Source organism: Ammospiza nelsoni, chromosome Z (assembly GCF_027579445.1).
Source record: "Ammospiza nelsoni isolate bAmmNel1 chromosome Z, bAmmNel1.pri, whole genome shotgun sequence".
Lineage (NCBI taxonomy): Eukaryota > Metazoa > Chordata > Aves > Passeriformes > Passerellidae > Ammospiza > Ammospiza nelsoni.
Window position 1 is genome coordinate 42,005,365 of NC_080669.1, and position 25,611 is coordinate 42,030,975.

The window sequence follows — 25,611 nt, forward strand, 5'->3', positions numbered from 1 at the left end:
ATCCTCGTGGGTGCTCTCCTCGGCATAAGTTCACTCGAAGCCACTATTCACTAGCACCTCTTGGCACTATTGCTCTGCACCCCTGAGCTCCAGCCTGGGGACTGCTTCAACTATGAAATGCCAAAGATATAATGCAGTGGAGAGTGAAACCCTGCAAGAACCACCAGTGCTGTTACGTTTTTTAGGGTGTGGGGGCTAGGGTTGAGGCACTTTGCTGCTCCCCTACATGGCACCACTGTTACTTCTGTGAACTGTGAACTTTCCTTTCTGCTTTAACAAAAACAAAACCAACTAACCAATTAAAACAACGAAAAGAGGCAAGAAACCAGGCAAAGCCTTGCACACCTTTGTGAGCAAGGTGATGCAGCACATAGTGCATGGGGCAGTCTTTGGTCAGGTGCAGGGTTAGGTGGATGCTCCCCCCGGAGCTGTGGCTGCACAGAAGGCCCAGGGCTTCACCTCTGCCAGGCCACCACTTCCATGGACAGCCACTGCTGAGGGCGTCCCAGCCTCAGCGTGCAGCCAAACCAGGCCCGGCTGCACTGGCTGTGCCCAGTTATGGGCCCCTGAGGACAGGAGAGACATGGAGCTCCTGGAGCAGGTCTGACAGAGAGCAACAAAGGTAGCTTAAGAATTGGAGCACCTCTTTCATGAGGAAAGACTGAGAGAGTTGGGCCTGTTCAGCCTTAAAATATATGTCTGTGAGGTGGCCTTATCAGTGTAAGTAAGTCTCTGAAGGGAGGGTACAAAGAGGATGGACCAGGCTCTTCTTAGCAGCTCTGCGCAACAGGACACGAGGGCAGGAGACGAGGCCAATGGGCCGAAAATTATGCACAGGAGGTTCCACCTGAGCGTGAGGAAGAAACCTTTATCTTTATAGTGCAGTTGACTGAGCGCTGGAACAGATTGCCCAGAGAGGCTGTGGACTTTCCCTCATTAGGAATATTCAAGAACAGCATGGACAAATCCTGCACCATGTGCCCTGGGATCACCCTGCTTGAGCACGGAGGCTGCACCAGGCGGCTTGCTGTTGCTCTCTAACCCGACCGGCGCGGTGGCGGGGCGAGAGCAGCAGCGCCAGCGCCACCGCCGGGCCCTGCGCCGGGCCACGTGAGCGGCGGGCGGGGCCGGGCCGGGCCGCGCTCTGACCCTCGCCCGTGCCCGTACGGCGGCTGCGCGGCGGGCGGGAGGACGGCGCGGCCATGGAGCGCGGCGGCGACACGGGCGGGTGGCGGCTCCGCGCCACCGCCGCACAGCGCGACCGCCGCCGGCCGCCGCCGCGAGAGGACGGCGACCCCGGCGCGGGCGGCAAGAAGCGGGGAGGGCGGCGGCCGCTGCTGCCGCTGCCCGAGGCGCGGGGGGCGCCGCTAGTGCTTCTGTACCTGCTGGGGCTGCGGGCGCTGGCGCAGGTGTCGCACCGGCAGCTGCTGAGCCGCCCGCCCGCCACCGCCGGGCCCCGCGACTTCAGCGCCTCCCGCGCCAGGTACGGCGGGGCGCCGGGCGGGAGGCGGCCGGGGTGGGTGGCGGTCCCTGGCAGAGGGGTCGTGTCGCGCTGTGCCCTGGCGAGAGCTCGGAGCTGATGGAGCAGCGCCTCCCCATAGTTTAGTTCCAGTAGTCTCGTGTAGTGCTCAGTGTCTTCAAGTTTTCAGTTGTTATGTCACCGAGACATCGGCAAGACTAAAACTATCACTTTAATTTCAGTTTTGGAGTGTTAGCGTCAGGTGTATATCTTGATAAAAGTGTGCTTTTTTAGACATTCGGAAAAAGACATATATGCATATACAGAACCTCGCTAAAGGTAAAGTCTTTAGCTTCTTCATTCACTCTTCTGTTTCTTTTTAAATCGGTATGTTCAGATGAGAAAACCAATATCATGGCTTACTATCATGGTAAAAAGAAGGAGTCCTAATCAGGGCTATATTCCCATTACAAGTTATCATCTAACTGGCTTTAGCCTCTTCTGCCTACCTTGAGTTTTGAAATAGAACCATCTACAAAAATGTTACAGTTGTAGATAAGTTACATACTAAATGTATTGATGCTTAAGTTTTAATTTATGTCTTACAGGGGATATCTTGACAACATTACAGCAATTGGGCCCAGAACAGTTGGAAGTCCAGAAAATGAAGTTCTTGCAGTTAACTACCTCTTAGAACAAATCAGGGGAATAGAAAGAGAAAGCACGGATGCTCACAAGATATCTGTAGACATACAGAGGCCCACAGGCTCCTTCAGCATTGACTTTTTAGGGGGCTTTACTAGTTACTATGCAAACATAACCAATGTGGTAGTGAAGCTGGAACCTCGCAATGGAGCTGAGCATGCAGTGTTATCCAATTGTCACTTTGATTCCGTACCAAATACCCCAGGTAGGTCTGTGCGTTTGTTCCATGTTTCTGTGCGTGACATAAGCTGCAGGGCTTGGCTCATGGATTTCTCCTACCAAGTAGCCACGCTAGAATAATGCACATGCCAGCTAGTCAGCTTGGTCTCAGTGAAACTCATTGTTTAGAGTGACAGATCGATCCTAGTTAAACTCAGGATTTCACTCTCATTTTCTGGTAGGCAGTGATTTACAGATGCTTATCTAGATTACTGGGAAGTTTGGATATATCTGCCTTTCTTGTACTTCACTGCTTATGCATATTGTTTTTGTGCTGTTTCCACCCATCGTCCAGGTCTTTTCATATTTCTGTACTGATTTAATCCTGGTTTTCCTTTCACAGGATGCTTTGTGCCAGAGATTATGCCCACACACATTAACGAGTCTGTTTTCCCCTCCTTCTACCGGTATCTCAGATTTTCAGTCTGATATGCTTAAGATATGCCAGGGTTTTTTTTCTTTCCAGATTCAAAGCTTCTGTCTCAAAAGACTGTAGTGATCAAAGGCTGGAGTACTATTATCTTGATAGCGTGTATATGTTTTACTGCTAGTTTGATTGTCACTTTTGCATACTCTCTTATTCTTGTTCCTCTACATTTTTAAAATCTAATCCTTTAAAATTGTTATTGCAGCAAGGGTGTAAACTGCTTTGTAAATTTGTGGGTTTAACAAAGCTAGGAAGGTATGGATCTAAAACACAAAATCTGTTGTAACACTCAGCCACAGGTGTGTGCCTGTTATTACAGTTAAAAAACACCCACAGATGGCACTCACCAATGGTACAGCTTTTACTGGAATTTTTTCATTTACATCCCATGCAATATTTTATTGGTGGTGAGCCTTCTGTTCTGTAGCACATGTGATTAGTCTTCATTATTAAGGGAACAGTTGAGTGTTAGCTAGAGAAACAAAGCTTTTACTGGACTCCTTCTGCCTTTTTTCTGAACATAAATTGTGTATAGAACTTCTCTTTCTCAATCATATTTGTACAACATGAGCTTCTAAATTTAGCTTAATAAATGCATGATTATTATACATGCTCTGTGACTGAGGAACTGCAGAGATGCTAATTACTGCATGTATGTCTACCGAGACTTAAAGTATTTCACAAGCACAGTACTATGATAATTAAAAATTGTTTTCCAGTTGATGTCCTATGTAAATTGTGTGTCGATTTCTGTGGATTATAAAACAGGATTATGTTTACATCAGTTATTTTCTTTACAGTTACTCAGACACTAAAATATTTCACCAACCTTGCACAGAAGTGCCAAAAACATAGGAGTGCTTTGTATAGGATTTTAGAGAAAACTGCAGAGGAGCCAGAAATCATCCTGTGTGCTTGTTATTAATCACAAAGCAGCCTAGCCCTTTACAGCAGCAAGGAGCTGCTCTGCCTTTTGTTTTCTTAGTGTGTCACTTGCACATTACCTAAGCAAGAATTTTTTGGTTTTTTCCCATATTCTCTTAGCTATTTGCTTACAGCCCTTTTTTTCATTATCAGAAAGGTGGGCTTTTAACCAGAATCAGCATGACTCAAAGATCAGTGAGTAATACATTTGAAAATCAGATAATAAAATATAATCTGCTTGTGGTGCTTATAGACACAAAATGTGTGAAGCAAATCTCAGTAAATAATTTATTTTAAAAAATAGAAAGCTTGTGTTCCTTGTGAAGGAAAAAACATAAACTTTGAAGTCCTAAAATATGTCTCTTGTTCTGATTCTACTGCTCTTCAGTTTATATGGCCTATTTGATTATTTTCTGATAAACTTGACAGCAAAAACGTTCTTGAAATTATCATTGCAGACATGATGTGGTTTTCTTAGGCCGTAATTTCTGAGAAATAGCGTAGAGAATTGTGTATTGGAAAAATTTCAAATTTACTTATTCTATGCAGTAAACTAAAGCTAAAACCTAGACTAAGATTTATGTTTATATTAGGAATATGTTGTTTTCATAGCAGATACTTCTTAAGTTTTGCCTGGTGACAAGCTTTGGAAAAGCTGCTCTTTTTTTTCTTTAGTGTGTAAATTGAACATTTAGAGTAGCTAGCAAGTGTACCTAAATAGCATGCTGACTCCTGAACACACACCATTGTTGGCATCTCAGTGCGTGTCAGCAGCATGTGTGCAACCCAGGCCCACAGGAATGAGGTTTAAATTTCTGTTTTCTCCCAGGTTTTATTTATTAGAGCAGGACAGGGAGGTGCTACAGCCTGCACCAAAGTGAGGGAAGTGGGAAAATGGGAGGCCTTGACTAAAAGATGGCTGCTTAATCAAGATAAAAAACCAGTGGGGTGTGGGAGGTGTGAGATTGTAGTTGGATGAGAAACTCAAAGACAACAGAGATTAGAGTGAAAGGGGTTTCTGCAAAGAAAGAAGGGTGTTGAAAAGCATCTGATCATGAAAATCTTTTATTATAATGTATACCTTATGGAGACTTTTAAAGGTGTGAATTCTGGTATTTCCTTAGCTTTATTTTGCAGTCTTAGCTTTGTGTAACTTGGAGGTTTTGTTCTCCTAATTGAATGCATTGTAACAATGTAGAGCACTTCAGGGTGACTTTTGTGGGAATGTTTATTTCTTGAAATTTGAGAGTGCTGTCAATGAAAATTACATCCTTATTTGTTCATGTTGTATTTAGGAAAATAGATAATTATCACATTGCTTTCCTAGTAGCCTGGTTAGTCTTTTTCTCTTGAACAGTGGTGTTGAATCTGATATCTTGTCATTCACTTGCCCAACTTCTGAATTTATTTTTTCTTTCAGCTGTTGCTTTCAAGTGGTGTAGACAGAGGGTACAAGCAGCACCAAAAATATACTAAAGCTTAACACAATTGTACTGCAGTTATATTAAAACTGCAATAGCATAAACCATTTTCTCTCTCTTGTTTTTGTTACAAATCTGTGTGTTTGTTGTAAGCCTTATTATTTTGCTGATTATTTTAAGGTGCCAGCGATGATGCTGTTAGCTGTGCGGTGATGCTTGAAATACTTAACACACTTTCAAAGTCATCACAGTCCCTGCAGCATGCTGTCATATTCTTATTTAATGGTGCAGAAGAAAATATTTTACAGGTGAGAATGTGCCAGAATTAAAAATTATACATCAAAGCAGTATATTAAAGCTCTTAACAAATGAAAGATATAGCTTGTTTTTAATTTCTTGAAATATTCATTGATTACCTGCCTTTTCTGAGGAGAATGTGTATAATTTCAAAGGAAAGCGTGCAGTTGGATTAAGGATATTGTATATATTAGTTTAAATAGAAGACTTGCATTTTCTGCATCTGATTGTGTTTTCTGCCTTGTGCTCTGAGTTATATGCAGTCTTGAATGATGGAAAATAACATTTAGGCTTGTCTGGTAGATGTTTGACCTATATTTTTTTGTTTCCCCATCAAGGCTAGTCATGGCTTCATTACACAACATGAGTGGGCCAAGTCAATCAGAGCTTTTATTAACCTGGAGGCAGCAGGTGTAGGAGGAAAAGAACTTGTTTTTCAAACAGGTATGAGCTTGCATTGTGTCCAATTTCTACACTAGGATAATTTGATAATAAATTATGCAGACTTGAAGGAATATTGAAAATGACTCATAAGCAAAAGACAAGAGAACATCTGTGCCTTTTTCCCAGTCCTGTGCACCAGTTAAATTTTTCTTAGTCTTTAGTTAGTTACAGGCTAAAGCTCTACCACAGAAGTTTCTTCATAGGTGGGAAGCCTGTGGAGCTTCCCAGAACAACAGAATTGTGTTTCCCTTTAACTTAAAGATAAAAAGGAGAAAAGTGTTTTGGTAGTACATGTGTCTTAACACTCATACTTTCACATGTTCTATTTATTTTTCACAGAAGTTCTTGTAAAATCAGGGAGATGTTGGCATTAGAACTCCATCTCATGCTCAGGAAGCAGCAAAACTTCTGTGTTTTGTAGGCTACGGTTAGACCTGTACCCCATCCTAGCTGGACTGCAGACATTCTTGTCCTGATGAAGCCCTTCGGTGTTTGCTTGCTCTGAATGCTTTAGGGGGTCAGACTTTTTCTAAACAACACTACTGATGTGTGATACATGATGGATTGGAAGCTTTGCTAAAGGTTGTGACTTCTTCATTAACGCTAGGTCTTTTTGGGACATGGCTTGTCTGCTCTGCCACTGTTGCTCTCCAACACGGGAGGCAACAGTGGCTTAGTTTTTTTTTCCCCTCAGGTGTAGCCAATTCTTTCTCTCAAGTGTGAGTCATTCATCCAACACAATTGTACTTACTATATGCTCTGCAGGGCAAGAGTGTTAAATCTCAGTGAGTTACTTTGTGTTCTTTGTTACCATGAGAATGCATAGCCTAACTGAAGTTCAAAAAATATTTGTTGTGAGTTTTCTGCTCATCTTTTGTCAGGACCTGAGAATCCTTGGTTGGTACAAGCATATGTAGTTGCAGCCAAACATCCCTTTGCTTCTGTGGTGGCACAGGAAATATTTCAGAGTGGCATTATCCCGGCAGATACTGACTTCCGTATCTACAGGGATTTTGGCAATGTTCCAGGTATGTTATCAAAAGGCATGTCAATACACATTACATTTTTATAAGAAGGACACTCGTCTCTGGTTGACTGTGTGAACATTTTCAAATTTGATCTGTCACACTGGGAGGGAATTTTCTTGTTCCTTTCCTAAGGAAAGAGTTTTTAGATTGTCATATAGTTGCTAAGGATGTTTTAGATGACTGGTGTTTTCCAGAAAGAAGCTTCATGGTAGAAAAGTTTCTTGAAAATCAGGGAAATACTCCAGGAATTAACAGTACTCTATTAAATATTCTGGTTTGAAACATTTTGGTACATGATGTTAATAACCTACTTGCAGGAATGAAATGTCTGTATCTATAGATTAAGCAAAATCATCGTCTTTAGAGATAGTGACATAGTCATTAATGTATTTCATTTTCCTTGGGTTTTGTTTGGTTGGGGATTTTTATTGTTGTTCTTGTTTTGTTTTGTTGTTGTTTTTGTTAGGTTGTTGTGGGTTGTTTTTTTCCTTATTGGTGGTGGTGTTTTGTTTGGGGGATTTGGTTGTTGGTTTTTAGGGGGTTTTGGTGGGTTATGTTTGTTTTTCTCCATAATCAAGGACTGGACAGAAGCTTTTTTGTTTTGCTAATCTGTTTACAGCTTGCTGTCCTTTCTGTGGAGAATGAACAGTGGGAAAGAAATGTGAAATGTTCACTCAATGAACACAGTTCAAAAGACTGTAAACTTCTGTAAAGTCCTTGTTGTCCAGGACAGGTTGTCATTGGAGTCAAGAAAAGTGATATTTTTGAATTGATTATTGATACAAAGCAGTTGTTCTGACATATTCTGTACTGTTCTGAAGTATGCTTCTAGTCTGAAAATAAACTAGCTGATTTTGTACAATGTCGTCTTTGTTCAGAATCACACCTGGATGGTAAATGATTTCTTACTGACCTCTGGGGATTTTTTTATAAACCAATAAAAAAATAATTAAGTTTAACAATTGGTTTGTTCCTCAGAATTGATACCTAATTTGCTAAAAACTGTGAGCATTCAGATTGCAGGTAGCAGCTTTTTGCATATGGAGCTGAACAGGTGAATGGGGTACACTGAATGTATAACTTATTAAGCAGAGGGTTTAACCTTTGCGTTTTGGTAAATACTTTTGTTTACACATTAGAAGTACAAAGAGCGCACCTGGTGTTTTGAGAAGGTGCTCTGTAGTTTCACAGTGCTGCTTTTTATTACTTTTCAGCACGAACATTTATTGAAGTGTTGCAAGTAAGCATTTGGCAAGCATCTTGTACATCTTGTACATGAGGCTGAGATGATCTGGTGTTTTCATGTGTTCCTCTGTTTGGGTACAGATGTCCTGGGAATGGGTACATGCAAAATGACAGATACTTTAAAATATTTTACAGCTGTTCTCTTTTAAAGACACTGGAAGTCCAATTAGTTTTCCTTCTGTAAAGAAGACTACTTTCTTCATCTGTAAGGATGATGACTGGGTTACAAAGTAGAGCAGCATTTTCTGTAAAGAATATGGGAGGCTTTCATGTATTTGTTTTGGGGTTTTAGGATTGTATAGATTTTAAAAATGCTGCTTTTCTTTTTGTAGGAATAGATTTGGCTTTTATTGAAAATGGCTACATTTATCATACAAAATATGACACATCAGACAGAATTTTGACAGATTCCATTCAGAGAGCAGGTTGGTATTTTAAGGATTCAATAATTTACCAAAGAGTGGTATTGTAGCTACTTTTTCATTTTGCTGTAGGACTGCTGTAGTATAAATTGATAATTTTAATGACACATTTAGTACATGTTGGTTGTGTTTTCAAGAACACAAAGAAAGAATTAACTGAATACATACATTTTAAATAATAAAAGAAATATATTTGGTCAGCTTGGGAAGATAAACTTAACCAGCATTGAGTGACGTTAGATTCCACAGTTGCTTTCAAATCAGAGTTATTGTCTCTCCATTGATACCTGATTATTCAGCATTCTATGTTGCTTTTATCTCACTAAGTCCCATTATTGGTTAATGTTTTTCAACAGAAGCTTTTGAGTAGTTTGGTGGCATATAGACTGATCTACCAACAGAGAATTTTGGATTAGAATGGACCTCAGGCAAACTTATGTGGTAGCACACAGACTGGGTAAATAGGATTTTTTTTTTGAACAACAGGTTGTGCTCATAGCAGGCTGTTTGACAGAATGCAGTAAAGAAAATGATGAAAACCTTTAATTTCCCAGGAAAATTAGCATAATCCTAAATGCCTCCAGGATTTTGACTATTTACTCTTCAAGTTTATACAGAAGCCAGCTTAGATGACCAGCATGAATTAGGGTTTTAAACGCTTCCTTGCACCAATTTAGCTGCAGGACAGAAAGTAACGCTTTTAAATTCCTATCGGTAAGATGGTTTTACTGGTCATGATGGTTATATGTAGAACTTGTCCCATTAAATATATGACAGGTTAAAAAAAAAAAAAAAGACTTTACAGTCAGTAAGCACTTTTAATGGTCTAATAAAAGCAAAATCAAAGTTTAGAATGATTGCTCTCATTAGTTACCTGTGTTTTGACTGTACTGTGTAAAAGCAAAAGGTGATTGATTCCTGGAGGCTACAGAATAAAATAGTGGTCTTGTCTTTACAGTCATGTAGGGAAGGAAAGGCAGGTAATTCATAGTCATGGAAACCTGGAGGGGTCGCTTAGTAGTGAGGAAAGGATGAAGATTAGGAAATTGTAAACTCTTCCATGGGTTAGCCTTCAAGTCCAGTGTGAAATATCAGAGGTGAAGAAGAGTTTGTGGGCTGAAAGCCTGACTGTTGCCTTCACTGAGGTGATGTCTAAGTGCATGAGACTTCCCAGGTATACTTATTTTGACAGCTGGATAGAATAACTCATGAAGATACTATTCGTATACTGTCAAATACCTGTTTGAGTATAATCATTTGTGTATTCATGCCTTTGTTGAGGATATTTCTATACAATTTTTCAGAATGGTTATATTAAAAATGCTGTGTGATAATTTATTAACCTTGATATAATTATACTGTGCCTCTGCTCCTTTAATAGGTGACAATATTCTGGCTGTCCTAAAATACCTAGCTACATCAGAAAAGTTGGCTAAATCTTTTGAGTATCGACATGGAAATGTTGTGTTCTTTGATATACTTGGTTTATTTGTTCTGGCTTATCCTGCTCGTGTTGGCACAATTATGAACTATATTACATCAGCAATTGCTTTTTTTTATTTAAGCAAAAAAGTATTACAGCCAAAACCCAGAGGTAAGTCTAGGTGATTTTGGGGTGGGTTTGTTTGTTTGTATTTGAGTTTTTTGGGTGTGTTTTTGTTTGGGTTTTTTGGTGTTTTTTTTTTTTTTAGCTTTTTTGGTTTTTTTAAATTGCATTACTAGTCAACAAATAGTAATTTACTCGATGCAAAAGTGCAGGTGAAAAAGTGTTCAGACCATTACAGCATCTGGTTAGTTGAACTTCAGAAATAAATTTTAGGTGTGCAGCATGCCATAGGAGTTGCTTTGTGCTTAAATCTTGCATCTGAATATTAATAATGGTGAAAGAATATGATAGGCCTAGATGTGTAGCATTTATGAATCATGATTTTGTGTCTTATCGTTTCATGAAGGTTAAAATTTAATCTTTTAAAGATTTGGAAATTGAAAAAAAAAAAGCCAAGTATCCATATTATGTTTTTTATTTTGTTAATTCAGATATGGTGTCAGAACCATGTTTCTATGACACCTGTCTGTAGACAGGAGCAAGTAAGGAAAAAAATAGGGAAAATGACAGAAAAATTTAATAGAGTGTAAACCAACTTAAATCTAGTTAGACCTTCTTAGTATGTGTAGGAACATGCCTATTTAAAAGAAATAAGGCTCAAGAAATCACCCTCATCTCAAAATCCAGAAAACATTTTTGGAGTAAGAAAATGTTACAAGAAAAGCAACTCAATTTTTTTGTTCTTCTTGGGGGATCGAGGAGTGGGACTTGTGGGTTTTTTTAGTGGTTTGTTGGTTTTGTTTCGTTTAGTATTTTTTCAGGGGAGAGTTTTTATTTTGGTTTGGAGTTTTTGTGGTTCGTTTTTTGTTGGGTTTCTTGTTGGGCTTTTCTGTATGCTTAAAAGTGGAACCGTGGCTCCACTGGCCCCCTAGTAAAATTTTTGCTAGAAAATTAAGAAAGCTGTAATCTGCAAAATGCACCAGTATTGTGGGAATAAACATTGCAGTAGGGATGTGTGCAAAGAGACATGCAAAGAATTAGGCTAAGAGATGCAAACTGTGCTGTTGAGATATCTTCACAGGGCATCCCTTTATTTTGGTCATTAAAGTAGTTACACTATGGGGTAATTAAAATGTTGATGATAGTCTGCAGTAGAATACACAAGTATTGAATGAAACTTCTTTTTTCTTCTTCATAGCTGTTCATAACCTGAAGAAGTTACTGACTGCATTCAGCTTTACGCTGACGAGCTGGGTGTGTGCACTGGTGGCAGTCCTCATGGTAGCAGTGTTTGTCTCCTTCATTGGACGGGCTCTTTCTTGGTACACCCATTTCTATGTTTCTGTGTCTCTCTATGGCACTGCAGCTGCAGCTAAGCTCATTCTTGTGCACATGCTAGCCAAGAAGTTTTTCTACAAGGTAGGCAAGGCTTTGTTGTTATTGTTGAAGGGCAATGAGGTGTTTAATCTGTGGAAGATAGATTTGAGCTGCTTAAAAAAAAAAGCAAAAAGTTTTTAGTATTTTAAGTGTCACTGTGAAAAATTGCTTCATCTAAACATAGAGATTGTTCTGCTAAATCAGAGAGGTAAGAGCTTATGTGATTTAAGGCAGCTTTGACCTTTAGGAGATGTTTCAAAAAAAAGGCAGGAGCCTTTGTGACTTGGGTCACAGCAACCCCAGGCAGTGCCACAGGCTGGGGCAGAGTGGCTGCAAAGCTGCCACAGGAAAAGGCCCTGGGGGTGCTGGTGACAGCAGCTGAGCGTGAGCCAGCAGTGCCCAGGTGGCCAAGAAGGCCAATGGCATCCTGGCCTGTGCCAGCAATGGTGTGGCCAGCAGGAGCAGGGCAGGGATTGTTCCCTGTGCTCAGCACTGGGGAAGCCACACCTCAAATCCTGTGCTCAGTTTTTGGGCCCCTTAGTACAAGAAAGTAATTTTGGTGCTGGAGCATGTCCAGAGAAGGGCAGTGGAGCTGGGGAAGGGTCTGGAGCACAAGTTCTGTGAGGAGCAGTTGAGGGAGCTGGGATTGTTTAGGCTGGTGAGAAGGAGGCTCAGGGGGATCTTTTGACTCTCTACAACTGCCTGAAGGGAGGGTATAGCCAGGTGGGGTTTGGTCTTTTCTCCCAGACAACCAGCAACAGGACAAGAGGAAATGGTAAGTTATGCCAGAGGAGATTCAGATTAGATATTAAGAGACATTTCTTTATGGAAAGGATTATCATGCTTTGAAACAGGCTGCCCAGGGAAAGGGTTGGGTCACCATCCTTGGAGGTATTTAATAAAAGATGTCTAGATGTGGCACTTAGGGACATGGTGCAAGGCTTAGATCAAATGATCTCAAAGGTATTTTCTAACTTAAACAATTCAGTAGTTATTCTGATTTATAGTTGTTTTGACCACAGCTGGAGATGTAACAGAGTTCTGTCTGTGTTCTTCTCTGCAATAGGTAAAAGTAATTTAGGCCCCTGCAAAGCTCGGTGAGGATTTGGTGTGTTACTTTTCCATTGCTGTCATTTGTCATGATTACTGTCTGTTTACCTGTTTTGCTTAGGATTTTTTTTTATGAATTAACCAATGTAATTTAACGTGTAATAATTTCATAATTATGGATTATAGCAGTCTCATATGGTTTTGTGTTAAATACGAATAATCTTGAGGTATCTGATAGATATGACACTCCTCCAGGGCAGAAGTTGACTACTCAGGCCTGCTAGGTTGAGGTTTTAGGTGCAGTAATATTTAGTCATTCAGCTTGCTGTTACTTATATTATCTCAGCCGTGTGGGTAGGTTTTGGACAAGGGAATTTAGGAAGCCTTAGTTGTCATCCAAATACAAATGTTTGAAAAAGTTTTAAGAACTTCATGCTATTTGTTTGTATGAAAAGTTCTGAATGGATCCATTGTGTCTTTCTCTGGAAGTAGGTCTTTTGAATGTTCTTAGGGAAGGGGAGCGTTAAGTGGTACGTGTATCTTACTAAATGTATGTATTTTGTGTTTTCCCTTTGTGGAAAAGATGAACCATTTATTAAATAGATGCAATGTTACCGTTTTCCAGTTGTCTGGATGAGCTGGTTGTTACTTTCATTAGCTGTTAGGACATTTCAGGCTCTAGATCTACTTCATGGCTACTGATTGCCTAATCATCAGATCAACCTTCTGAAAATCAGAAGTGTTGCATGCTGTAGCTTGCACCACACTGTACAGTTAATGTTGCTTGCATTTGACTTAAAAGTTGCATAAAAATTTTGGAAGCCAGTTTCTTCCTTGGCTATCAGAGGCAGATTCATGGCTCAACAACTTCTTAGTTGATAAGCTTTGTGTTTTGAAATAGTTTGGCAACTTTTATGTTTCTTCACTCTCCTCTTTTTTTCTTCCTCACTCTGAAACTGAAGTAGGTGCTTTCTGATAACCATTGTTCATGCAAGCAGTCCCTTGTGCTACTAGCAGGATTTGCAGTTAGGAATCGTGCCATGCATACAGTGCAGAATTGCCCATGTAATTTAAAAAAAACCCAAACCTAAAGCAAATAATATTTTTGATGGTTAAGTTTCTTCTTTCCGTCCCCACGCCCCCTGAAACATATCTGCTGTCTCACATATTATGTCTTTTATTCAAAACAAGTAACATATTTTAATGAACTGACTTCTGAGGTGACAGCTTGTGGCATGACCTAAAGAGGGACCAATATAATATTTGTGCATTAATAAGAGTGCTTGTGTAAGAAGTTTTTTAATATGCTGTATTACTTTTTTTAAAAAAGACCCTATTTACCTGAAACACTGGCCTTGTGTATTCTTTGGTATTGTTATTTGTACATTGCCTTCCTCCTTCTTCCCCAGCCTATGTAATCTCTTTTTCAAGTTATGTCAGCAGATTTAGAAAATTAATAAAAAACATTTACTGTCATGGATAATTCTGTATGGTAAGAGGATGGTGAGATGATGCTATTCAAAATCGTTTTGCCCAAGGAAAACAATTGTTTACAAGGAATGTGGATTTTTTTATGTGTTCTCATGAGATGGGACCTATGGAATGTGCACAGTAATGAAATGTTTTTACTTCTTTTTGTTACAGAATGTGAATGAGCAGTTCCTGGGAGATGTTTTTTTTGATGCCTCATTGATGATTTGGTCAATAGTATTGGCTGTGATGACTCAGATGGGCCTTTGTTCAGCATTCATTTGTACATTGTGGGTAGCATTTCCTTTACTCACTAAGCTGATGATCCACAAGGAATTCAGCCAAAAAGGTATGGATTTTGAGGGGTTGATATTATGTTTCTAAACGTGTACCCCTACTCTTATTTAAGCAAAAGAAATCACAAACATTGACTTTGAGTAATCAAATTAACTAAGTCACATTTTTGTCATGAAAAAAGTGCTCTTGAACTAGAGACAAGTTTGTAAGTGTGAGAAGCTTTAAAAAAATATGCTGAAAAACATCCCAGGTCTCAGGCTGTAAGAACAGTATGTCAGTATATTAATAAGTGATCAGAATTTTGATGAACAGTAAGGTTCATAAAAATATAATAATATTTACATGATGCTTGGGACAGTAAACATTTTTCAGGTTTTTTTTGTAGTACAAGATTAATTTTGTGGTGGTTTTGAAAATTATACTGGTGTTAGCTGTGCAAAATGAGATCTTCCCATATCCATGTTAGGGATGAGGACCAGTATTGTGTATTGGGACTTGCAGCAGTATATCATTGTGGATATTTCAATAAAGCTGTGTGTTTATGTCCTTCTGAGCTTCTACTTTTTTGTCTTTTGTTTGTTCCTGTTCTGTATAGGTGCCACAATAAAGTTTATTGCAATGTACATGCTGGGGATGTTTGTTCCCTATTTGTATATGCTGTATCTTAGTTGGACTGTGTTTGAAATGTTTACACCTGTCATGGGACGAAGTGGTTCAGAAATTCCACCAGATATGGTGTTGGCAGGATTTATTGTGATCTTCACTGTGATCCTGTCTTCCTATTTTGTAAGTAGAATTTGCAAATGTTGTTTAAAACCCTTAAGCTTTCTCTATAGTTTAGAATAAGATGTGCTTTTTAATTAATACTGGAAGTTAGTGATAATTTGACAGTATCTTAAACATTACAGGAAAATTCTAGAACATATGTCAAAGATTCCACAGTTTGTGATAGTCAAAGAAAGATCATTGAAGCAGAGCTTATATTGCTCTATGGTGATGTAGTGCAGACTGATGTAAAATACAAAATGTAATGCTAAATTTTGAGTAGAGATTGAGCAGAGATTTGATTTAGGTGTAATATATGACTGAACAATACATATACAAACTTCAAAAAGAATACTCAGATTTGTGGGCTTTTTCTGCTGCCATAGAACCTGGAAAAATTTGGTTTTTGTGGTTTTTTGTTGGGTTGGGTTTTTTTTTGGTTTTTTTTTTTTTTTTGGTTGTTTGTTTGTTTTGGCAGATGTTTTAAAAACAAGAAAATTTTGAAAGTTCCAGGAACTACTCACTTTGTTTCTTTTTAAAAAAGAAATCATCTTAAAAACACTAGGTCTAAATACTGAGATTAAAAAGACATAATTGCAAGTACCACCTCACACAAGACACTTCCTTTTAATGTACCTTCAGTTCCATAATTGAATTTTAGAATTATAAAAGTAGTGTTTTATATTTATGTGTTGCAGTTTTATAACTGGACTCTTTTTTTATTCTCTAGATTAACTTCATTTACCTTGTCAAAAGTACCAAAACGACGCTAGTAACTTTAACTACTGTGTTTGTAGTCACTCTGATTCTCGTTTGTAGTGGAATCTTCTTTCCTTACAGTTCTGATGCAGCTAATCCAAAGCCTAAGCGAGTCTTTCTCCAGGTAAGAAAAGGTTTGCATGTTGTATGGCCTCTTTTGGTTGCAAGAATGTTTAGTTTTTTCAAGGCTTAATATCCCCTTTCTTTCTTGGTTTAAAAGCTCTAGTGATTATTCTTGGATTTGAAACAATTGATGTTTCCCTTGTTCACTCCCAGTGTTCAGCTCACCTGTGTCAGAAGAGCAGGGTGTTTTAGGGGGGTTTAAGCGGGTGAATTGTGTAACCAGTGGTAATTTAAAAAGTGAATGTGGTTTGAGGTGGGCTAAAACAGTCATCTTCTGATAGTGTTTTTATGATATGTTTCTCATCTGAGTAATTCTTGCATTTATATTCATAAATACTCAGATACATGTTCAGTGCTGAAAAGTCTACTGAAAATGCAGCAGACCTTAAGGTATTTCAGACCTTAAGGATATTTCAGAATCACCTCTGACTCTTGCAAACTCCAGAGGCTCCATTATCTTTCTGTGTTTGTTGTTTTTTTTTCCTTCTAGCATACGAGCAGAAGATTTCATGATCTAGATGGAAATGTGGTTAAAAGTGACTCTGGTATATGGATCAATGGGTTTGATTATAATGGAATATCTCACATAACTCCCCATGTACCTGAAATCAATGACACCATTAGAACTCCGTGTGAGGAGCAGGCTCCCTTCTGTGGCCTTCCTTGGATTCTGCCAGTCCATTTCATGTTCCGGTTTGTGTGAACTCTGCCTCACTTGAGCACTTTACTGCAAAGTACAGCAGTCGTTTATGCAATTTCACTTACATAAGGGAGGAAAAACCAAGGATAATCCTGGTCTAAAAGTACATATTCCTTCATCTGTGTCTTCTGCTATGGGTCTGCTGCAGGAGCTGTAGAAGTTGATGTGTGGAAATTAGATGTAGGCACCATAGGAGAAAAAGGTGAAGGGGGCCCTCCTAAAGGGCAGTTCAGAAGAGGAGGATATATGTCTTCTCCCTTCTTCCCTTCCTTCACTGCAGCTGACAGCAGAGGATGTTTAGAGTAGCAAGTCTCTACAGAAGGAATTCAGCTGCTGTGGCTGTTTCTCACACCACAAGAATCTTGAGAGCAAAAGTTTATCTGTTTGAAGGTGAAAATGTTCTCACTTGTTTGTTTTGTAATTTAAGGCAGATGAAGGTAATGAATTGACACACTAGTGACCATTTTTCTATTAATATGCCCTTTAAATATTTGTCTGGCCAAAAGTTGATTTTACCTGTCTCCTGCTAGAATCAGCATCTTTTGAATATTTCATGTAGCAGCAGCACAGTCAGCTGTACTATGGAGAAACTTCTTATCTTCTGACCTCAGGGTGTTGCATTGAGAATAACTTGAAACTTTTTTTTTCTCCAAAGGAAAAACTGGTATCTTCCTGCTCCAGAAATTTTGCCAAGAAGCCCCATTCAGTTTAAACTTCTGTCCAAGAAGCTGATGCCTTGGAATTCTGTGAGGTTAAGCTTTGAAGTATCTGGTGAGTGACTGAAGCTTCTGGTTTATGATTTGTGTTTATTTTTATGCCCATAATAAATCAGGCTTTGACTCCAGTACTGCAGGTTGCAGTGCTGTTCCCAAGATAGTGAGCTTTCTGAGATTAGCATGAATTAATTCAGTTTCATAGCACACAAGAAGCTGTGAGTAGTGTCTTGCAGTTCTTATATCTGGGACTGGTAACTTCATCTGTCTTGTGTAAGTCTTGATTTTACAGAAGGTCCTTTCTAAGCTGGATCTTGTAGCATTTTATATGTTAGTATGTATTTTTTATATTTATTATTATAAAATGTCCTGTGTTCCTCTGTTACCTTAACATCACACTTATCCCAGTGCTTAGGAAAAATTGGAGCATCTTCTGTAGAGAAGATGTTTCTGTCGTGCTTTGGAAGACATGAATAGTAGCTCAAGGATGCCCTGCTGTTCCAAGGGACAGCAGGTGGTTCCTCTGCCTGTTGATCCATGTGGACACATCTCTGTCCCTGCAGGCCCGAGCCACATGTCCCTGTACGTGCGGCCGCACGCGGGCTCCGCGCTGTCCCGCTGGTCCCTCGGGGATGGAATGCCGGTCGCCAGCCTGGGGGGAGACTACTTTGTGTTCTACTCCCGTGGGCTGCAGGCAGCTCCCTGGCACTTCTGGGTGGAACTGACGGTGAGTGCGGCACTGCTGGAAACTGGTGATGCCTTGATCCACCCTCTTCCCACCATGGCTGCATTCCTGTGCGAAAAGTGTCACTGTAACTTCCTAATGCTTTGCTTTATTTGGTAGATCTTAATTCTAGTATCCTTCTTTTGATAGGTCAGCTTTATAGATCAGCTCCCATGTATTTCCCATCCATGATAGTCCACCAACTTTCAAACAGCCAAGGGAAAAATACTTTTCTTGTCTGTATGGTCTTTGATCATAAGTTTTGATTTCTCTGATCTTCCCCTCACAGTTCCTGAAGTTTTATCTTTACTACTGTTATTTCAGAGTTGATTTTTATTATTATGAGTAGTTCTCTTTCTCTTCTCTTGTTTGCTTGGTGTTGGGGAATTATAGAATCCTTGGTATAAAATGTACCTGCCCTGAAGCTGAAGAGAGCTGTAAAAGCTTTGTTTTCTAAATTTTCTTTTGCATTATTTTTGCTAGAAACAAGGCTTCCAGCCTTCCTGTTTGAGTGGAATTCAACTCAACAAATTATAGCTCTCATCCTATAACTTTCTTTATGTCCTGCCTCCACCTAAGCTTCTACTCAGCCTTTGCCCTAAGCAGCCCAGGCCTAGGCTTCCACCAAACCCACCTAATCTCAGCCCTACTATGTTCAGAGAGCATAATGCTGTCCATCTATTATCTGTCTGCCTCCTCACCTTCTAACTTGCAAAGGAATATTTTTTTGCAGACCCATATGTTTTTAGTATAGGTTTAGCAGTATTTTTTTATGTAAGTTTTTACTATAGGTTTAGTACTTATCCTATGAGTAAATATTACAAGTATCTTTGAAAAGTCAGAAAGCCCATTTTTCCTTCCTGCATCAGGCAGTCTAAACACAAATAATCCTCAAAGGGTACTCGATAAGGCAGATTGGAGTCTCAAGTGTGACAAGCCTTGCAAGTCTGATAGAGGCAAAGCTAGGCAGAATGGGATTTGCCGTAGAAGGATCAGTGTAAACACTGTGTTGGAGTCCGTATCTTGATTTGTCAGCAAAACAGGCAGATACAAACACTGAAGTAGGAGCACGTGGAAGCTGTGTAACACATCAGAGGCACTGTGATCCAAAAATGTGGTTGCCAGTTTGTTTCAAATTGAACTCATCATGTAATCAGACTGATACGTTGAAGATAAGGGAGTGTTTTAACATAGAGAACAAAGAACTGCAGGACAGATACTGTCTGTAGAAAACTGCATCTGAATTGATGTATGTTCAAGTATCAGGAACAATCATAAAGACTGTGTTGTCCTTTTCTCATTTTCAGGCCCCAGAAAAGCATTCTGATGGGATAGTCTCCCTTGCCATAGCAGCACATTACTTTTTTGGGGAAGATCAAAAGTCACCTCAACTCTATGCCTTACTGGAGAGGTTTCCAAACTGGACGTTTTCTTCTGGCTGGTCCTGTACCTATGACCTTTTCGTCTTTTAATTTTGTCAGCAATGCTGCAGGGCTGATAGCGTTATCTCTGATGCAGCATGCCCTTATGGCAAGCACTTTCTAACAAGATGCCAGAGACTTCAGCAAGAATTTAAAATACTTCAGCAAATGGTGTTTCTTTGGCAGTTTGACTGTTTAAAGACTACTGCTGTCTTGGGGATATAATGATACTTTTCTGAATGCAGTTCACCTTGGCTCTTCCACTGAAGTGGCAGTTTGGCTAGTGGGTTTCTTAAAATGAAAACTGCACTTGACGAGGTAATATTAGTACAATAAATAGTGGCAATTGTAATGGGAGGGCTTCGTGGAATTATTTTGATACTGTGTAAAATACAACTGTACTTGACTGATACATGGAGTATCACCTACCAATCCTATCCGTCCTATTCAAGTCTGATCTCCAGCTAGAAGGTGTTTGTTCCTGTGGGAGCACGGCAGAGGTGGCAAAGTCCCAGGCATTACTTTTGTCACTGGAGGAAGTCACTGAAAGCTGTGGTACTCATGTTGGTTGCGTTGAGTCCTTGGCAAATGCACAATGCAGAGAAATCAATATTATGATGGGACATGGTAATTGTTTATCCAAATTGTGTGTTTCTGTTAAAAAACTTAGTCCTAACCCTTTTCCTGTCTCTCTGGTGTTACAGCATGAGTGGCTAAGTTCAACCTAACTACCATCCTGTGGTTTTGTTCCTGTTGGGATCTTTCAGTGTCAGCACATGAGCATGTGACTTGCTCTCTCATACATAAGAGTGCTAAGTCCTTACTCCTTTAAGTGGATGTCTTATAATTAACCTACTCTAAATTTTTAGTTTCCTTCCAATTTATTAGAATTGGCTAATTTTGGTATCTCCTCTGGAGAAACTTTTGGTAGTGTGTCAGTATTGCACTTGCTAATACATTTTACTATTTCTTAAAATAAGGTTTCCTTTCCTTAAGGAAAAGCACCTAAAAGAGTAATCTTGAAAAGATGTCTAATATTCTGGATTGCTCTTATTTTATTTTCATAGGATGGATTTTTATAAATGTCTGTGTTTTAGAGTATCTTCCAATTTTAATTGGCAAGCTTTGAAATCAGAAGCTACTGACTTCTTTTTTTGTACTTACCATCTTTTTGGGGTTTTTTAGTGCAGTGGGGTAATAGTTAAGGGTAATTTTTGAAATTCAAAGAACCTGATATATTTGAAGGAACTTAATGTTTTTTTCCAAATTATATATAAAACATTTCGCTATATCAATATCACACTACAAATTTAAATAGTTAATCTTATGAGTATTGCCTAATGTCATGCAGAGCAGATTTTGTGCAGGCATCATCATTTCGAGTAGAAACATGCTAGTACTGGTAAGTTTGCAGAGCACATGAAAGAAAATTGTGTGACAGTTAATTTGTGTGAGCTGTGATGGATAACAGCTCTTCAGTCAGGTATTTTTCCTTTAGATTGTTCTGTAGTAGTGTGTAATAGTGGAAAGAACCAGTGTCATTGGTTGGTCAAGGGACATTAACAAAGATTGTCAGCTCACTCATGGACTAGGGTAAGAGGTTTAATTACTGTAATCATAATGAACTGGCCATCAGTATCTTAAAACTTGGGGGTTTATACATTAATGTGCATTAATCATCACTTGATTGTTTCTGATTTGAAAGTACAATCCCTATATTATTTAAAAGTGCTATTAATGATTTGGAAATCAGAGTTATGAACTAAAACTCCTGTGTCTTGAATCTCAACGAATGTGTTGTACTGTACTCTAGCTGATGCACAGCTAGTTAACTAAAGCTGCACTGATATTTACCATCTTTCTCAGTTTTGAGTTTTGTGTTTTGCTTATGATTTAAAGCTTTGGAAGTGCTGTGTGAAGAATTCATATGGGGAGCCAAAAATATAAAAATGCCTGTTGGCAGTTTCTGAAACTTTAAGTGAAGCAATAACTTCTGCTGTCTCAGGATTTAATCCTTGTTAAATAAATTTATTATGAGGTATATCTGGTTTGTTGCAAGTTTCTGTCTTTGTAAATAAAAGCAAAACTTGATTGGTGACACTTGATTTTTAGCATGATTAAAGGCTATATATTTGAGTTCCATTCATTGCAGTAAAGTTTTACTTGAACTTGGGGTAGAAATACTGCTAAGAGCAGTATAATACTGCTGGGTCAGACAGCTGGTGTTAGAGCTGTGTGGAGGATAAGCTTGGCCAAAGAGTGCAAAAATCATCTGAGTTGAGAAAAGTCAGAATGGGAATTCTGGGTGGTTTCCTGGACAGGAGGGTGGTTTTTGAAGAAGATGTGATACAGAGGAGTCACTGGTAGCCAAGCTAAGTATTCTTTGCAAAATTGATGGTTGAGACCAGTTTTATTGTTAATCTGAGACAAAAAAAAGAGGATGGAAAAATTCTCTGTTTGTGTCCATCTGCTTCCCTATTCAAGTACAAGCAGATGAGTCTTCTGCTACTGTGGGTTACTATTTCTCCTAAAAAAAGCTATGTGTGATTTACTCTCTGAAATGTATTAAATGCAAGCAGCTAGTAACTTTAAGGATACAAGGGCATAGAGTAGAAACATTATTTATTCTTAGTAGAGGCAGTAAACAGTTGGTTAAAATTACCTTATGCTCTTTGGAAACAATTTATATCCACAGCATTTTCTCAATTGCTTTCTTCTGGTTTTCCCCCCATTTTGATTGCTTTGAGAATCTACTGTGTTTTCTATTAAAATATGTATTTCTGAAGCTGAGTACTAAGCACTTTATCAATTTAAGCAAAGGAGGCCCCTACATGTTGTTGTTATGCAATCTAGTGCATCCTTATAGTGTATCACCATACCTTCAAGATTGTCTTTCAAGTAGAAGCATGCAATTGAAGAAAGAAGTGTTGGGATAGGTGCAATGAACAGGAAAATTTCATACACAATCATACACAAACTGTTGAGCTGAGTGGGGCTGTTCTGTGCTAGTAAGGCCTGTCTTTGATGTCTGTCAGTCTGTGTTGGATTGCAGTTCTCCTGGAGAAACGATAATCAAATAGACAAGATCTAACAAGTCTGTACAGAGGTGGTTGTAGCAGGTGGGATGCAGCTGAAGAACAGTTTGTCTACATGGCAAAGCTGTTCCATACTTTTCTCCCTTGAGGGCTAAACATAATCTGACTTTTGATAATTGTCCAGAAGGGACTGCAGGATGACCCATTTTAGAACTTGGTATGTGGTCTTGGTGGAGAATGGTAGGAAGACATGCAAGATCAGTAAACCTACATTCTGTGGTTAGTGTTAATTTATGTAACTGGCTTCCATTTTAAACACAGAACATTCATTCTCAACCTTCCCTTTCAGTCTCAGGGAAATAAATTGATCCTAGAAATTAGCCAGGCTCTCCTGTTCACTGTGAAAGAGGTTCTGTTGGGCTGCAGCTCTTCATGGTTCTGTCAAAGCTGTGGGTGCAGCTTAAGAACATGCTAAGCATTAAAGCGGAGTCTTGAGCAGGAAGTATAAGCCTGTTTAGGGAGATCTGTATTTCAAGCAGGGTGTCAAGCATCAGTGTTCCTCAGCAAACATGTTTTTAAAAAAATTCAGTTGCATAAAGATGAAATAATCAGTCTTAAAACTAGCAGTGATTCATGTAAAAAGGAACAGTTCTTTCAATCTGTTCTGAGAATGGAACAAGTAGAAGCTTCAAAGCCAGTAAGTGCACAGGTGAATTTAAGTAACCATCTTAGAAGGCTGCCCATGCAGAGTTTATTTGGAGATGGTTTTTTCAAGGGAGAAGGTGGTCGTTTGTTCTGTTTGGGTGGTTTTGTTTTGTTTCGAGTTTTTGTTTTGCATTGTTCGGTAAGGTTTTTTTTTTTGTTTTATTCTTTTGTGTTTGTTGGGGGATTTTTTGGGGTTTGGAGTTTTTTGGATAAAAAAGGAAAGAGTAGTTAGGTGCTTTGTGTCTGCTATGTAATAGCTTTAGGCTCCAGCTTTGGACTCTTAAAGCCTTCTCTCAGTGCTCTCTGAATAAGTAAGCCCAAAGAATTTCCCATTTCAGGGGCCACATGATAAACAGAACACTCAACAAGTTTGTATCTCTCTTTTCTCTGCTTAAACACTGGGATGACTTACACCACTCACCCTGTGCTGCCATTCCTGTCCCTGCCTGCTAGAGTACTTCAGCAGTGTTCAGCTCTAGGACAGGAGACGAAGCTGAAACAGTAGATTGTGTCGGTTGCCTTTATGTTCCCTCTTACTTGTGGGAAATCCATCCAGCTGAGCCCAGCTTACCACCCTCAGCAAATTACCCATCATCTTTTATAATATCATTATAGCCACACACAACTTCTCCCCTCAGTTTATTATGAAAAGGACCTCCTTTATACAGCTTCTGGCTAGATTATGAATTCAGGTATTTCTGCTTACTTAACAGTGGGTCTCAGACCTATAGCTGAGAGACACTGCAGCTTGAAAACCATTTGAAATGGTTTCTTTGAGCTAAAACATGCTGAGGAAAGGTTAGCTTACTTGGGTTGACAAAAATGATAGTGAAAAATTACCTTCAGAAATGCAATTTGATTCAAGCAGCTTTGTAGGCATACCTGGTGTGAAAGAATCTAATAGCAAAGAATACAGAGTATTCCTGTTTTTCTGGGAGTTTCGCACAGGATGAGAAACAGATCAAGAAAACTTGATGATGTGCAAATTGTTGTGAAGGAGATCTTACATCAGCCAGTTTTATGTGAGCTGAATACACAAAGTGAAAAGAGTGTCAACATGTTTGAATTTCATAAAAAGATGTTTATCCTCAACTGTTTGTGACCCATTTTTCCTATCTTTAGTTAAATAGTGCACATTTGTGGATGACTAGACCTTTTGTGGAGGGTTAACCCTGGGTAGCTGATGGGTACCTATCAAACAGCTGACTCTCCCCTCAGCAGACCAGGAGAAAATGGGATGAGAAAATTCATGGGTTGGGGCAGGGACATTATTCACCGGTACCCACAACAGATGAAACAAACTGGTCTTGGGAAAATTATTTTATTACCAATTAAAATTAAAATATAATAACCAAACACTTTCCCCCAACCTCCCCTTCCTTCCCAGATTCATTCTTCTGCCTTCTCTCTCACAGTGGTGTAGAAGAACTGGGTTAACTCAGTTAAGAGTCGGGTCATGGTCAGTCTGAAAAATTTCCTCTCTGCTTCATTCCTTTCCTCACTATTGCCCTGCTCCAGCATGGGGTCCACTCCATGGAATACCATCTCTCATAAACTGCTTCAGACTGGATTCTCCTCTTGCTGGGGTGGTCCTTCAGGAAGAGATTGTTCCAGCATGGATCCCTGTGGGCCACAGTTGCTGCCAGAAATGTGCTCTTGTGTGGGCTCTTTGGGCTGCAGCTTCCTTCAGGGCTCATCCATCCACCTGCTTAGTGTGGGTGCTCCAAGGCTGCCACTGTGGGTATCTGCTCCAGCGTGCTCCACAGTGGGCTGCAGGTGTAGAGCCTCTTCCTCATCATTTAAAGGATTGAGCTGCTGAGCAGTACCACACCAGTAAGAGGCTAATTGGCAAGACTGTTAGTATATAATTTAATGTGTGTATTTACTTGCTTTGAGCCACAGGCTGCATGGAATCTCTGTTCCAGTGCCTGGACTATCTCCGCCTGCTCCTCCAGTATGGGCCTGGCTGCCTGCAGGACTCTTCCTCACACATATTCCACAGCATTTTTTACTCCTTGTTAAATACATTATAGAGAGGAGGCACCAGCTTATGTTTGTTGGAACTGGCCCTGTCTGACACAGCCCTCCCTTGCCACCACACCCTTGCCACCTAAACCCACTACATCTCTTTTCACAGCAGCAGGTGGATGTAAGTTCAAAGATGCACTAATAAGGCAAAGGCTTGGTTCCTTCATCCTGTAAAAAACAAGCTGCAGGAGTATAAAAAACAATTCATCAGGTGGTTTCTCTGAGAGCTTTGTCTCTCTAAGATGGCCTACCTGAATGGCTTGCAGTCAGAAATAGTTCTTTTTCACAGGAGTAACTTCAAGTAAAG

The 25,611-nt window shown here is 39.6% G+C and overlaps 1 protein-coding gene across 1 annotated transcript; it reads left to right on the forward strand.

The window, feature by feature from the left end:
* The first annotated feature begins 1,202 nt into the window (after positions 1-1,202).
* Positions 1,203-21,577, forward strand: ERMP1 (endoplasmic reticulum metallopeptidase 1). Its single transcript, XM_059492898.1, has 15 exons — positions 1,203-1,483; positions 2,068-2,369; positions 5,336-5,463; positions 5,791-5,896; positions 6,778-6,924; positions 8,502-8,594; positions 9,973-10,185; positions 11,336-11,556; positions 14,209-14,383; positions 14,927-15,117; positions 15,827-15,979; positions 16,469-16,671; positions 17,334-17,449; positions 17,955-18,118; positions 19,423-21,577. Exons 1-15 carry the CDS (start codon positions 1,203-1,205, stop codon positions 19,585-19,587), a joined length of 2,658 nt encoding a protein of 885 aa, XP_059348881.1. The 3' UTR covers positions 19,588-21,577.
* The last annotated feature ends 4,034 nt before the right edge of the window (positions 21,578-25,611 follow it).